This window comes from Xiphophorus hellerii, chromosome 6, assembly GCF_003331165.1.
Source record: "Xiphophorus hellerii strain 12219 chromosome 6, Xiphophorus_hellerii-4.1, whole genome shotgun sequence".
NCBI classification, from domain to species: domain Eukaryota; kingdom Metazoa; phylum Chordata; class Actinopteri; order Cyprinodontiformes; family Poeciliidae; genus Xiphophorus; species Xiphophorus hellerii.
The window spans coordinates 25,509,057-25,523,574 of record NC_045677.1 but is presented as its reverse complement, the minus strand read 5'-3'; the positions used below and the strand labels follow the sequence as shown (position 1 = coordinate 25,523,574).

Sequence of the window (14,518 nt, the reverse complement as noted above, 5' to 3'; positions counted from 1 at the left end):
TTCATAATGTGGTATATTGTGAATGGTGTAAAAAAATTTGTAAAGTGTGGTTTATTAAACCACTGATGAATGAGGAGGAGAAGGATTCAGCTTCTATGCACCACAAATCTGGAATAAACAGAAAACTTCCAAACAGCCAAAACACTCAGTGCCTTTAAGTCTAGAATAAAAACCTGATTAGAGTTGCTTTTGAAACATAATCAGTGAAACATTAATAAACAAACTTATGTGTGACAATATCATTTGACAAAATGAAATATTTTAATTGTTGACTGTTTTCTATGATTTTTGTTTTTATGAAGTAAAGAATTTTATTTGGACAAGAAAAAATTGTATTTTTATACTGGGATTTCAGCCTTCAAAGAGAGAGGCAACAAAATCTGATGAACTGAAAGTTAATAAATCTTTAGGGCAGCATCTGCTGTAAGCAACAGTTATTTCTCAGAGAGGAGAAACAGCGTTAGCAGTATAACAACCGTAGATGACCATACAAGCGAGAGAGCAAAAGGTTCAAAGCAGAAGTGAAGCACGAACTGGAGGAAAATAAACCAGGAGGAAATAGGAGAAAGCACTTTCCCTCCTCCACTTCGAGTCAGGGGTAGCAGAACGGCGCTGAGGGAAGGTGACTGGTGGTTTTCTCTTTGCTAAATCAAATAGGTGATGAACTCAGTGCCAGGGCCATTTGTCACCCCTCTGCTGCTGCTTTTTTGCTCAACGGCAGTGACTTTGACCAAGGTTATCAGACTGCTCAGCACTCTGCCGCACTGGCGTCTGCTGGAGGCGTCTGACACGTTGTGTTCAGGATCATATTCACATAGTAACACTGTTTAAAGGGATTTTCTGTTTGGTTTAATTAAGGTTGATGTAAAAAATCTACACAACTTTAAAAGTAAGCAAAGGTAAGTTCATGATTCTCACTTGATGACATGATTCATATTTTTAAAATTTGATTTATTGAAGCTTTTTTGGAAGCAACAAGGCATTTCAAAGGGCTTATGCCAAATGTCATTTCCTGCTGATCATTTAGTACTTTAAATGGTAACTGAACAGGTGTTAGACATAATTTATGCCTCTATATTGAGCAGGATCTTTGTTTTTAATGCTTTTAATATATTTGATCATTTTGCATAAGAAATATAGTATGTAAATTGTCAAATCCTGAGAAATAGGAGGTGTTCCTTTTCTGTGTTGCTCAAACACGACTAAGGTTAAATTTGTTGGTCTGATATTAATTCATCCAGCTGTAATCTAGTTATATTGTAGCTATTAACACTAATTATGTCCCACGGGATAAAATGGTTTTTATGCCATGGTTTTAAACTGTATTTTAGCTTTTTTATTGTAATAAAATTGAACCCCTTTACCGTTTTTTCCTTACTTGGTTGCCATATTGTATGTTCTGTCTGACTTGCAACACATTTTTCTTTTTATATTAATTCGCCATTATAGGTAGAATCAGGCTTTTAAATTATGTCTATGTGACTGTTGGCACTACAAAATGTATTTTAAAGGGAGTGCCATTGTCTTTAAAGTCAAAAAGTAATTTTAAACCACCTTTCTGGCTGCTCGTCACAGTAATCAGGCTGATCAGAATTAGAACAGAAATTACAATGTCTACCTAAATGCTGCCAGAATTTTAGTGTTTTAAATTACAGTTTTCGTAGTGAATTGTAAGCATCTGGGACTGAACCACAAGAAGCTTTTAAATTCCTTGATAGGGTGTCAGTTTATTATGTCTTCTTTCCCAGAAAACATTTCCTCTGGCTGCTTCTTCATCGCTGGATACATTACACATGTACATTTTTCTGTCTATGAACTCAAATTCATGTTGCAAGCATGAATGTCACTACGTTTACCTTTTGCGACGATTCAGTTGTGCTTTGACGCCAAAATTTTGGCTTTCCAACTCACGATTTTCACTTATTCCTCAATTTCGAACACGGTATAGAATAAAACGGTTGTTAGCTATAAGCCTGGAAGCTGAGCAGATTTTAACATATGCCTGTGACTTGTAGGTTTTGTGAAGAAGATCAGAGCTGCTGGAGAAACTGTGATGATTGTTGCCAGAGAATCATGACAGAGTGAAACTGTTTTAATGTTGATATTGTTCTTCTTATTATTTTTTACAGTTTCTAGCATAGTTTTATTTAAACATTTTTAATCTGTTTTTACATATTTATTCTAACAAATTGTGACCATTTTATTGAATCTAACCTTCATTGGTTGCCATATTGTTTACTTTTTCTTACGAACTAAACAAGAGCATCTGAATCAGTTTTAGAGTTTTTCTTAGTTTTTGACCAAGTTTTTCTAATTCTGGCATGAAGGAGTCAGGAAAGGGAGCAATAGGAGACAAGAGGGTGGGGTGGGGTGAGTGGCTGGGGGTCAGATGAGACAGAGGGTTTAGGATCCAGTCCATCCATCCTTCAGTACTCCCTTGACTCGGAGTGGGCCGGCGGACAAAGTGATCATTGTTTCCCAGTTGGCGAAGAGTTTTCCACTCCAGTAAAGGTAACGGGACATTTTGATTTCTTACTTTTCTGTTTTTACCACAAAGATGATTTCACAGCTAATGAAGTGATTGGTGAACATATGTATTGTACTTATTCAAAATACTCTTTTTTAAATATCTTTACAATTTGTATTCATTTATTTTTATTTTGACTATAGATAAAATAGCATTCATAATTAAAGTGGCTTTTAATGCTCCTAAGCTGTAAATGAGCTGAGATAATGTTAAAAATTGTTTGTAAATGTTTAGAATTTCCTTTTTGATGGCAGACCATTTCGAAGCTGGCCTTAAACGTTGGCCTAAAGGTGTGAAATATCCCGTGACCCCTGAGTGTCCTCCCACATGAGAGGAAAAAGGGAAATAAAGTAAGAGCTGAGGAGGAGAGATCGTTTTGTTGTTGCTCCAAGATAAGGGGATATTACAGCTTGTGGAAAGGAGCTTATGGCAGAGGAGAGACATGATTCACTGGGGAAGAAGTGAAGTGCTTCTTTCTCGTATAGATGAGCTTTTAGCCTTCCAGGGAGAACGTTGGCTGCAAATCGCAGAGGGGGCGGGGTGTCTATGTGGTGTCTATTGTGTCTATGAGAAGATGATGTGTGTGTTTACCAGGAGAAATTATACAAAACTAACAAGAAGAACAATTTCTGCAGAGGGGGGAAATTATGCTTCTCCATCCTGATGAGTTAAATATTATCTTATGCACCTCATAAGTTTTATGCATGTAATGAATATCATGAACTCAGGCTCACCGGTAACCGAATATATATGACAATAAATAAACATTCAGTGACGAAGATGCTGAATTATTGCATCTGTTCGTCTGTCTTTGTGACAGATGCAGTGCAGCTGTAACTCCTCAGTCGGGCACCTTTCATCACCTTACTGGAGCCGAGGTAAGATTGTGTGTGTTTGTGCTGATTTTCATCTCGGTTATTTGCATATTTGTGGGTTGACATTTGCGTAGGAGGACTTTTATATGAAAAAAAAAGTTATTATAAATTCCCTCTCTGCAGAACCCGTCTCCGTCTTGCATTTTAATGTGATAAAAAATAGATTATGCGACAGACTGGCGACCTGTCCAGGGTGTACCCCGCCTCTCGCCCGGAACGTTAGCTGGAGATAGACACCAGCACCTCCTGACCCCACTAGGGACAAGGGTGTAAGAAAATGGATGGATGAAAAAATAGATTAGGTAATGAAAAAATAAACATGATGTCTTCATGAACAAACTGCACCAGTGGGAAGTTTAAGTCCCAGCTCACATAAAACTCACAGCTGAAGTTATGAAAAATGCAGCATGAAGCCAAGTATGTTGAATGTGCAAAATTTTCCATCTATGTTACAAGTTTTATTTTTTTCTATCATTTTTACTTTATCTTTTTTGACACAAGCAGAGTAAAGTTGTAGATGTTTTTTGGATTGTTATGCAAAGGTTGTTCTGAAGCTTTTGAAAGTCTTTCTACCACAATCTGACTTTTTGCATAAATCCTGCAAATGATTATAATTTAAAAAAAAATTGCAATAATAATATATATTTTTAAATATTCTAAGGTTGTCTTGATCAACATTCATACAGACTTATTGTATTTCTGAGACCTCTACAGCTGCTTAACCAGCTGTAATGTGTAAATACATTGCTAATTACATTTTCTCATTCTTTATAGAAAAAATGCCAAAGCTTGGAGCATATTTTTATTGTTTGAAAGATAAAAAATATGTTTAAATATCCCAAATGTTTTCAAAATGTATACATATTGGTCTTTATGTGTCAGATAATTGTATTTTTTTTATTATTATTTAAAAATGTATATAAAATTCTATACATTTTGGTGCATGTTTAGATAAAAGACCCAATAATTTTTTTCACAGTTCAAAAATCATAATTTTATGATTTTTTGTGTGAGGTTTTAAAAAGCTAAGCCTTATGCCAACAGTCATCATTTTTAAATATTTTTAAGACCTCAACCTAAGATGTTTGTACATTCATCATAGTCTGCTGTAAAGATTAATCATTGTATTAAATATATTTTTATCAAAATTCACAATGCATAAAAAGAAATTCAAATAATAGTTCTGTTGTTGTACTGTAAAGGTTCAAACAAACCACTAAACTAACAAAATGTATTTTTTTCCTATGATATTGAATATGGATTTGGAAAATAGAATAAATTATGCAGTTTTTTTTATTGTTTTATTAAATTACTATACATTGTTCAGTTTTTAAATTGCATATTTTTCTGACTGAAGAACTTAGTTTTTTCTTCTGCATGCTAGCTCCGCAGGAAACTTGTGTTCATGTTTTCCTAAAAGAAATGCTTCTTCAAACTTGTTTCATTCTGGATCCAAATGATTAACAAATATTTTTATTGATTGTATGTGTTTGGATGTAAAGCTCTGGTGCTACCGCTTTGGAAAAGGTTTAAAATGTACTGCACATGCACATGACTGCTGAGCTGCACCGAGTCTGCACCCAAGGTTGTTTGAGGCCCCTTGCAGAATTTCATTTTCCTGCAGTTAAATGTACCAGTCAGCTCCAGCATTTCTCGTAGTCAATTTATTCTTTTTGGAGTTTGCATTTAAGAACTTATTTTTTGAATAAATATTGAAATAAACAGTGACTTAAGTTGACCATATCACCAAACATCACTTGACATTATTTTATGCATACAAATCACTTAATAAAGTGCTGAATTTGAACCTTTTTTTTTTTTTACTTTCAGTTATTGAATATTTAATTTTGTTGTAATTCTTTGAAGTACAGATGATACATGCTTTACACAGTTTGGTGTGAAGGACTAGCTTTTTCAACAAAATGATTTAAAAAAAAAAACCTTCACTGTCAAAGTGAAAACTGATTTTGACAAAAAATAATGACAATTTGACATCCAAATAGCCTTATGTCCAGTTCATTGTCAGTTGGTACAGTTGTAAACCCATATGAATCAAAGAGAAACTTACTGTTGGAAGTGGGCGGGGCTAAGGTGATGTCACATATTGAGTATGTGAATGTGATGAGGGCCGGTCCGTAATGAGACATAGAAAGTCTGATGCAGCTCTGACCTTGTATGTAGAAGTTATTGCACGTTGATGTTTCATGGTGAATGGTCAGACTTTGAGGGTTGGCCACGCCCACGTGCTTTGATGTATGGAAAAGATTTTGATAACTTTTGACCTTTAATGACTTGAGAATATGCTGAGTGATTTATAGTCTGTCTCAAAAGCTGTAGGAGTTTGATGAAATACAACATCTATAAAAACAAACAAACACAATGGTGGCTTTGATCCAAAATGGCTGACTTCCTTTTGGGTTTGGACCATGGCTCCAAGAGACTTCTTTGTACGTCCTCACAAAATACACATGTGTGGCAAGTTTCATAATTCTGGGTTAAAGCAGAAAGGTTAAATTAAATTCTGGGTTAAATTATCAACCCCAAGCTATTGAGGTTAATAATTGGGGTTGATTATTGGGCTTGGGGCTGATAATTTAAAGTATTCTAGGGGGCGCTGTAAAGACCTTAGGCCACATCCACCAGAGATTGTTGTGGATTCCTGATGGGGGGCAGATCAGGATCAATCCCAGTGAGTTTGGTGCAGCTCGGTTCAAATCCGTGGAATTTAGAGTCAGACACATTGCAACAGTGTCTTATGTGGCTTCACTGCAGACAATAAGCACAAAACAAAACATAGAGGCATGTATAGTATTTGAGTCTGTATGTATAATTGAGTAAATTATATTGGAGAAAATTCCTAATGAATTTAGACTTGTGCAAGAGATTCTTGTTTTAAGTTGCATGTTGCATATATATTCCACAGTGGGATAAGAACAGTTCAAATACATCATTTGAAACCCATAACCACAATTAGCATATATAAACTTCTGACCAGAACTTTATTCACATTACTTAATAAACATGATGAAATTCTCACCTTCTGACAACAGAAAAGGAAAACAGAACGCAGGAGATTCATGACAGAAACGAAAGTGAGAACTGTTGCGCTGGATTGCAACAGATTTCCAAAGTTGCCTGAAAATGTTGACTAATATCAGTAGCAGAGATAGAAAACCACATATTGTACAGGGACCTTTCAAAAACAATATATCATGGGAAAATGAGATACAACCATTCAGTTTTTCTGTATCTCAGAAAAACCAAGTGTCAAAATCCCTTAAAGATGTTTTCAGCTCTGAAACTTCTCTTCTCTTCAAATGTCTCTTTAGCATGACAAATGTACAAAACTTTCAGATTATAAACTAGAAAATTAGTTGTAGTTAATTGTTAAAGTATGACATGGTATTGAACAGAATAGAAATAGAGATCATTTTTATTCTTAACTTTAAAATAAACTCAAAATAATGAACTGTTCATCAGAGGTCAAAACAAAACTAAATAATAGAAATAGTTATAAAAATCTTTGGTTTAGATATTTGTATAAAATCTGTGTACTGTTTGGTACACACTTGTTTGGTGTTTTATAAGAGCTTCTGTAAATACAAAATGCCGACAAGAGGAATAAAACTGCTTCCTATTAATCGACCACCTCTGATCCTAATATTTAATGCAATTATTTTAAACCTCGGTCACAGTAAAGAGATTAGAAAGTGCTGCCATATTTTAATTCATTTTTAATGAGACAGCAGGTTAACTATTGCAGGTAAAAACACCTGATTTGTTTCATCAAGCTGAACCAAAGCAGCTTGTACAGCAGGTATTTGTAACACGGTTTTTAATGAGGAGTTAAGCTCCTGAACTAAAACACCTGTTAGGAGATAAACCTAAAATAACAAGATGACCTCAGACGAGTTGAATATCTTTTTTCCCCCGGGGTCTTACCGTGTAATTTGTCCTACCGAGAGCTCTGTGAGGCACAGAGCTTTCCGAATACACAGAAGTATTACTTTTTTTTATTGTACCAACCAACTTAACCAAAATCCTATAATCCATAGCAAGAGAAATCATCAGTGAGGAAAAATATGTTGAACTCAGATTTAGGGATCTGGGACGATGATAAATGGATCTCAAGGGTATTGCCTCAGCTTTTTAATAAGAATCAGATATTTAAAAGATAACAAACTCTGCTTATCTTTGTTCCTATCTGGTTGGAAACGGCTTTATGCCAGATCAGTTTACACAGTGTGGGAATGAAATGGCTTTAAATTTGAAACGCTTTAATTTTTTATTAAAGCAGTGGAAATGATGGATAACTAATGTGTTAAGAACCTTTTTTATTAACCACACTGTCTTTGTCTTAATTCTGCTGTTAGTCAGGTTCAGTGAAACATCGCATGAGGTTCTCTAAGGACACATTTGAATAGAAATGATTTCTGCTGCATTTCTGCAGAAGGTCAAAATGAGTTGCTTGTGTCTTTTTATCATGAGATAAACTGTTTCCCGCTCTATATGAAATTGGGCTTCAGCTTTGTAATGAAGCCTGTGCAGGAGGTGCAGTGAGACAGGAGTGACAAATTCAAAATGGAGGAGGGTTCAGATCAAGAAGGTGAAAATGAGTTGCTTGTGTTTGGATCGTTTATCGGCAGGTTTGAAAGATGAAGTCAGGCAGGACTTTCCACCGAGTATCAGATATGCAAATGACATTGTGATGTTTAGAGAAACAAAGGAGAGCCTGGAGAGAAAGTGTGCATAAAAAGGAAAGTTTACAATGTAGTTTAAAAATAAGATTCTCATTAGGAGTGACCTAAGTGGAAAGCATTTGAAAAAGCCAACTTTAAAAATTTAGCAACTTCCCTGACAGGTGAAAGGTTCAAAATAATAAAAAGGAGCAACTTTTCTGCACTCCATTCAGCCTTTCTGTTATCAACAGAAAGTCTTGCTCTCTCACACAACCTGAATGAACCAACAATAAGTCCAAACATCTCATAGAAAACAGTTTTATTTTAAATAACTGTTAGAGTATTAATTGTTTGTAAGTGAAAAGATTTGATTTTCAGTCTGGTGGATGAAATTTCTCTGCTTAAATTTGGTGCAGGGTTAAAAATATTTTTTTTACAGTACTGTGTAAGGTATGAATTGCCCACACTGTAGTCTCTTTCTTTGTTTTATCAAAGTAGCCAGAATTTCTCATGATATTTTATGGTGGTCTTAATCAACAATTCTTTAAAGTTTGGATTATTGGGAGGGTAAAATAAGGAACAGACTGAGGGGTCCAGTTGAAGTTTCTACTAGTTTTATAGTTTGACATTTCATCTCCTTCCCACAGCAGTGCTGTTTCCTGACTGGGCCTACAAACCAGCCTGGTCTCCTGGTTCCAGGCAGGTTCAGCTGTGGCACTTCCTGTTGGAGCTGCTGGGCTGCGGCGAGGGCGGAGCCATCGGCTGGGGGGGCGAGTGGGGCGAGTTTGTCATCAGGGACCCCGAGAGGCTGGCCAGACTGTGGGGGGAGAGGAAGGGCAAACCACACATGAACTACGACAAGTTGAGCCGGGCGCTCAGGTAAAGACTTACCATTCCTATATATGAGCTGATCCTGCCTCAAGCTGCTGCTCTCAATAAATTAAAAAAAACCCTCCCTGGCAGTACAAGTTGTACGTATTAAAATGTAGCATCCAAAATGCCTCTTACATGCACATTGCGTCTGTGAGAAAACAAGCAACTAAAGTGCCCTGGAGGGACTGGAGTGCACACATCAGCATTTCAGTCTGACACAGAAACACGTTTTGCTTGCAGATACTACTACAACAAACGCATCCTGCACAAGACCAAAGGGAAAAGATTCACCTACAAGTTCAACTTCAGCAAACTCATCCTCGTCAACTATCCAGGGTACCTGCCTCCGTCCAGCCATCAGGTCCTTATCAACAATTTACAGGGTTTCAGGTTGCTTTTTGTCATCTGTATTCCCTAAATAATTCGGTAAAAATCACAAAACCTTCCTAAAGTTATTTGATAAAGAGTTTTAAAGCCACATTTTTAGAAAGAAGATGCTGTTCTCCCTTCTTTTATTGGCAACCCTAGAAAAGATATGCAAAGTAAACTCAGACTTTATTGCAGTAGCAGAATTTACCACATCACCGGGCAACATTGAGACACACAGGACAACAACCACATAACAATAATTCATATAAAATAAAATCTTCTAAAGCATTTTCGTTATTTACATTTAACATTTTAAGCTAATCAGAACGAGTCTGACTTGTTTATTAATAATTTATGACTTCCTGTTTCGCTTTTCAAAATAGAAAAAAAAAACCCCAGGAGAACATGGGATTCAAATGGTGAGCTTCAAAAAGTGTGTTGAACTTTTAAAGTGAGGAAATGACCAAAGAAAAACCATAAATTCAAGACATCATGGTCCTAAATGATTTAAACAAACAAAAATTAAACATTAACTTCACCTCTTCAGGCTGTGGGCCTCTTAGAGTGAATTTTATCCTAAACTCGTTGGGTAAGGGTTAAAGTTCACAACAGGGGCAGCGATATTTATGGTACACGTTAGATTTAACACGTTAATAAACCTGCTAAAATTAAAGGTGCATGAAAAATCCCTAAAAATTTATTCACTGGAGTGAAGCATCAATTCATTCTAAGGCTTTTTAAGCTATAATTACCTTAAATGCTTCAAAGTAAAACATTTTTCCTCAACTTAACAGTTTTACAATCTGAATACCTGAAAATCTATTAAATAATGTAATACTGTATAAATCAAGAGTCTGACTCACCAAAGAAGGGAGGGAGTAGGTTAAGGGCTGAAGACAGGGTAATTATTTTATAAATTCCGCAATAGTAAGGATTATTAAAGAGGCAATTTGCAATTTAAAGGTAAAATGTGCTGCCTAAGCATGTAAAAATCTTATCCTTTTAGTTAGAAAGTGAATTACAGAATTCCATTTTAATGTCACAAAACTGAGGAACCACTTTCCTCCTTTTGTTTTTTTTAAACCCTTCAGATCCTTTCATCTACATTCCTCACAGTTTTTAAAAAGTTTGAAAAGTTAAACGATGAGATTGCAATTAGACCTCCAATTTTAATTGAAATTAATACACCAAAAAACACAAGTTCTGTTGAGAAATGTGCTTGTTCTTTTAGACAAAATGGATCAAATGTGCTCAGTGTGTGACTGCAAGCACAACCTGGACTCTTTACTCCAAGCAGTCGCAGGCCAGGATTGGAGTAATCTCGGAATAACCCAGGCTGTCCATGAATTAGTCCTCGTATGGATCGCAGCATATGCTGCTCCCAAACCTCTATACGTCATGCAGAATTAGCCGTGACAGAACAGATGTGCTCGTTCTAACAGCCACGTGCACTGATGCTTCTCCATATGACCACAGATGCTGCTCATGGAGCTGCGCTCCGATAACAAGTTCAGAGAGTCTTCTCCTTATTCTGCAAGACAGTGTGACTAAATCATTCCAAAAAAAAGAATCAATTAATCAAATCTCAGAATAGTTCTCTCCTTTAATTTAATCAATATTAAATGGGCCTCGGGGTTTTCGCTTCTACTGGTGCAGAATGTTCTCCAAATTCTCTGAATTTTTGACAGCCGAGCTCCCCTGCTGATCAAATGATTTAGCATTAAATTAGGAATGAGTACATTTCCAGAAATAATAATAATAAAAAAAACTTTGCAGTTTCAGTTTCTTTTCCATCATTTTGCAAGCAATTTCTCTTTTTTCATGTTTCATGCTTTCTGTTTAAAACATGTGGTGTTCCTAATGTTTTGGCTGAATGTTGGCAGACTACATTGTGTTGATGGTTTCTTCCATCCATCCATCCCTCCATCCATCCTTCCATCCCTCCATCCGTCAGCTGGTCCACAGGGCCCCGCTATGCCTCCCATTCCTCCCCTCTGAGAGTGGCCTTCCTCACTGTGGAGGAGCAGGATCATTGATAGACAGAGGTAATCATAGTGAATAAAAATCACATCTTTAGCTCCTCCAAAGATGTGATTTTCTTGCTCACACATCTGGAACCAGCTGGATTATTTTTCCTAACCACCATATTTTTTTTAAATGAAAAGTGCAACAAAAGCTAAAAATCTGTTGGTCTGAAGGATAAATTGAAAAGGTGTAATACCACACAATTAATCACCAAATATTGCAGAAGTACTTATTATCTGTAGCTCATTTTAGCTCCTATTACAAGGACACAGTTTCTGTACTTGAATGCATTTCAGGCTGAAACTAAGTGACTATATATGAAAATAAATGTTTACATACAGTCACTATGAATATCATTCTGATACATCAGAAATTCAGAAAACGTGTGCTTCCAGTATTTATTTTTTATTTGAACACAAAATACAAAAATTACTCAAATGCATATTTATAAACCCTGAATTATTGGTGAATTCATGTGAACTTTTCCTTGGCAGTGTTATGCAAAACTAAATTCAACCTTGGTTTTAAATATTGTTTCTGGCAAAGTGGATAATTTTTTTGAAAAAAATGTAATTAAAATAGACCAAAAAAATCATGAATGCTAATAAATCACTACCACTGCTCATCTTGCTTTTGCTAATTGCAATAACTATAAATTCTTCTTTTTTATATTTATGTATCATGCATGTAATGAATCTCTTGATCAATTTTAATTTTTATGAAAAAACGTTTCTTACATATTTGTTAAAATTGTCGCCAGTAAAACTGTCAATATTGTATGAGATAGACAATCTGTGAAAAGCTCTGGACAAAAGCAACCAATCAGAGCCAGGAGGAGGGCCTTAGCGATGTCAATCAACCTTATGAACTAGTTGTTGAATATAATAATGGTGGAGAAACAGCTTACCGTCACAGGAAAACAGTTTATCCGCAGTTATCGGTGGGCGTGCTAACTAGCCTTAGCATTCATAACAGGCTCTGCTGACAAGGAGAAGCTATATGGGTATGACTGACAGCGCTAAGACCCGCCTACTGGCTCTGATTGGTTGTTTCTAGTTAAGATTGGAAGAGGTTTCATACTGTCATGACATAGTGAGTGTTTCAGCAACTATGTAAAAAAAAATTTAAAGTTATATAAAACTGCATGTAACTTTAATAACAGACAATCTGTGGAAAAAATTAGCTAACTAGAAACAACCAATCAGAGCTAAGAGGCAGGTCTCAGCAATGTCAATCACAAGTTCATATTGCTGCTCATCTTCTTTCACTCTCCCCCTTGCTGAGACCCTCCTCCTGGCTCTGATTGGTTGTTTTTGGTCGGGAACACTGCATTTCTTTAGAGGACAGCACAGGGAGGAGGTGGAGGAGGTCCATTTTTTCACAGATTATCTGTCTCATAACAAACTGTCACGACAGTTTCAACAAATATGTAAAAAAGAAACCCATATTCTTTATAAGAGTTACATACTGCAGCTTTAAGGATAGCTGAGTGCTTCATGGTTTGGAAAACGGTTTTGTTATTGTGACGTTGACAGATTAAAATTGTGTGTCTGCGCGCCGCTCGTCTCACCGGAGACTCACATGATTGATGTTCCTCCTCAACAGCTGCTGGGCCTCTGCCTCACACCCTCCTGCTCCCCAAGCCGCTCCCGGTGCCTCAGCCCCTCCACGGCCCCTTCGCCTTCATCCCCGCTGCCGCTCGCCCGGAGGTCGGCCAGAGAGAGCCCAGGGAGTCGGGTCTAAATGCAAATGGCTGGCTGCACAGAAGCTCCGCAGACTGGGACATGAATCCCCACATAAGCTGGAACCTGTCAGGAGAGAAGCAGCAGGACGACGACAGAGTGGGGAAACATGCAGACTGAGGACAGGGAATACAAATGAAAGACTTTCTTTCATTAACTCTCTCCAGTTTAATTATTTTTGTCTTTGTTTTGAGTCATTGTGGCATAGTTTATTACCTGTGGATTAAAATTCACCACATTTGTAAACTATTTATGGGCTTGGACTTCCTTTTTAATAGAACTACTGATAAACCCTGCATCTTTTATGGGGTGGCAGGGGAACTAAACTTGTAAACAATTACCAACATAGGACTTGTGTTTTGGTAAATAAATCAATGCACTTGCAGCATACATTATTTAGCTGTTTGTCTTGCTTCCTATCCCCCTGCTTTGAGCTTTATGAAAATGATATGAGTGGTATGCCATAAATGATGCATTCAAACAGGGACTGAGGAATTTTCATCAAAGCGGGTCCCACATGTCTGTCATCTATGCAGCATCAGGACCAGCTCCCTCTTCTTGCAGTTACCACTCCAACAGAGCAGGGGGCAGTAAAGCGTTTGAGATGCAGAAGACCTTTTACAGGGCTTGCTCCTTTACAGTTAGCCGGTGAATAAACCGGGCAGAGGGGATGCCGAAAAGTGAGGGAGGAGTCTGAAAAGCGTTTTAGCGCTGGAAGAGTCGTTCTCTTAAATCAGGAAGATAAAGCCGCAGCAGTTTAAGTTAATTAAGTTAGCCTTAAGGGTTGGAAGACAATTTCACTCGTTTTAGTTAGCTGTGTTTCTTTAGCAGGACTCGAAATTTAAGTAAAAACAGAACTAGTACATTTTTATCTTATATATCATGAATTGAATTTTTTATGAATGTAAATTTTTCTTTTCAATACACAATTTTAAAATATCGTAAATCTAATTTTTCAGGTAAATATGTGATCCCGGTATTTGAAGGCCACGTAAGGACGATAACTCTCATTAAAATTAAAAATAAATCAATAACTTTATAAATGTAAATAAATAATACACCAAAGCTTGTAATTTTTTCTTTTAAATTCACAAATTACATTTATTTTCATGAAAAAAAAAAAACCCGCCACCGACCCCTTAGTGCGCCGCTCGTCTCACCGGCTGGCGAATGGAGCAAAGCCCCATTTCAGGGAGGGAAAGCTATGTAGAAGGAAGATGTTTCACTCTGATAATATTTTTGGATATCATAAATGGGTTCATTATTTTTTTGTACTCTCACATTCATTTTGTTACATCTTATAAATATTTAAATGTAAACGACAAAAAACAATTAAAAAGAAATGATTTTTCCCAATACTTATTTAACTGTTTCGCATTTTCCTTTTTGATTTTGTGTATAACGTAAAATAATGTATAAAATGCCAAA

At 36.4% G+C, this 14,518-nt stretch overlaps 1 protein-coding gene across 7 annotated transcripts; it reads left to right on the top strand.

The window, feature by feature from the left end:
• Positions 1-998: 998 nt before the first annotated feature.
• On the top strand, positions 999-14,452 carry LOC116722184 (ETS domain-containing transcription factor ERF-like). Of its 7 annotated transcripts, none has more exons than XM_032566375.1 (7): positions 999-2,511; positions 2,782-2,877; positions 3,348-3,405; positions 8,729-8,960; positions 9,195-9,315; positions 11,278-11,368; positions 12,954-14,452. In XM_032566375.1, the coding sequence occupies exons 3-7, from the start codon at positions 3,348-3,350 to the stop codon at positions 13,208-13,210; spliced, it is 759 nt and encodes a 252-aa protein (XP_032422266.1). In that variant the 5' UTR covers positions 999-2,511; positions 2,782-2,877; the 3' UTR covers positions 13,211-14,452. The 7 variants fall into 7 exon arrangements, with proteins under 7 accessions (XP_032422266.1, XP_032422264.1, XP_032422270.1 ...); XM_032566373.1 differs by having other exon boundaries at positions 2,782-3,263; XM_032566379.1 differs by lacking the exon at positions 2,782-2,877 and having other exon boundaries at positions 8,732-8,960.
• The last annotated feature ends 66 nt before the right edge of the window (positions 14,453-14,518 follow it).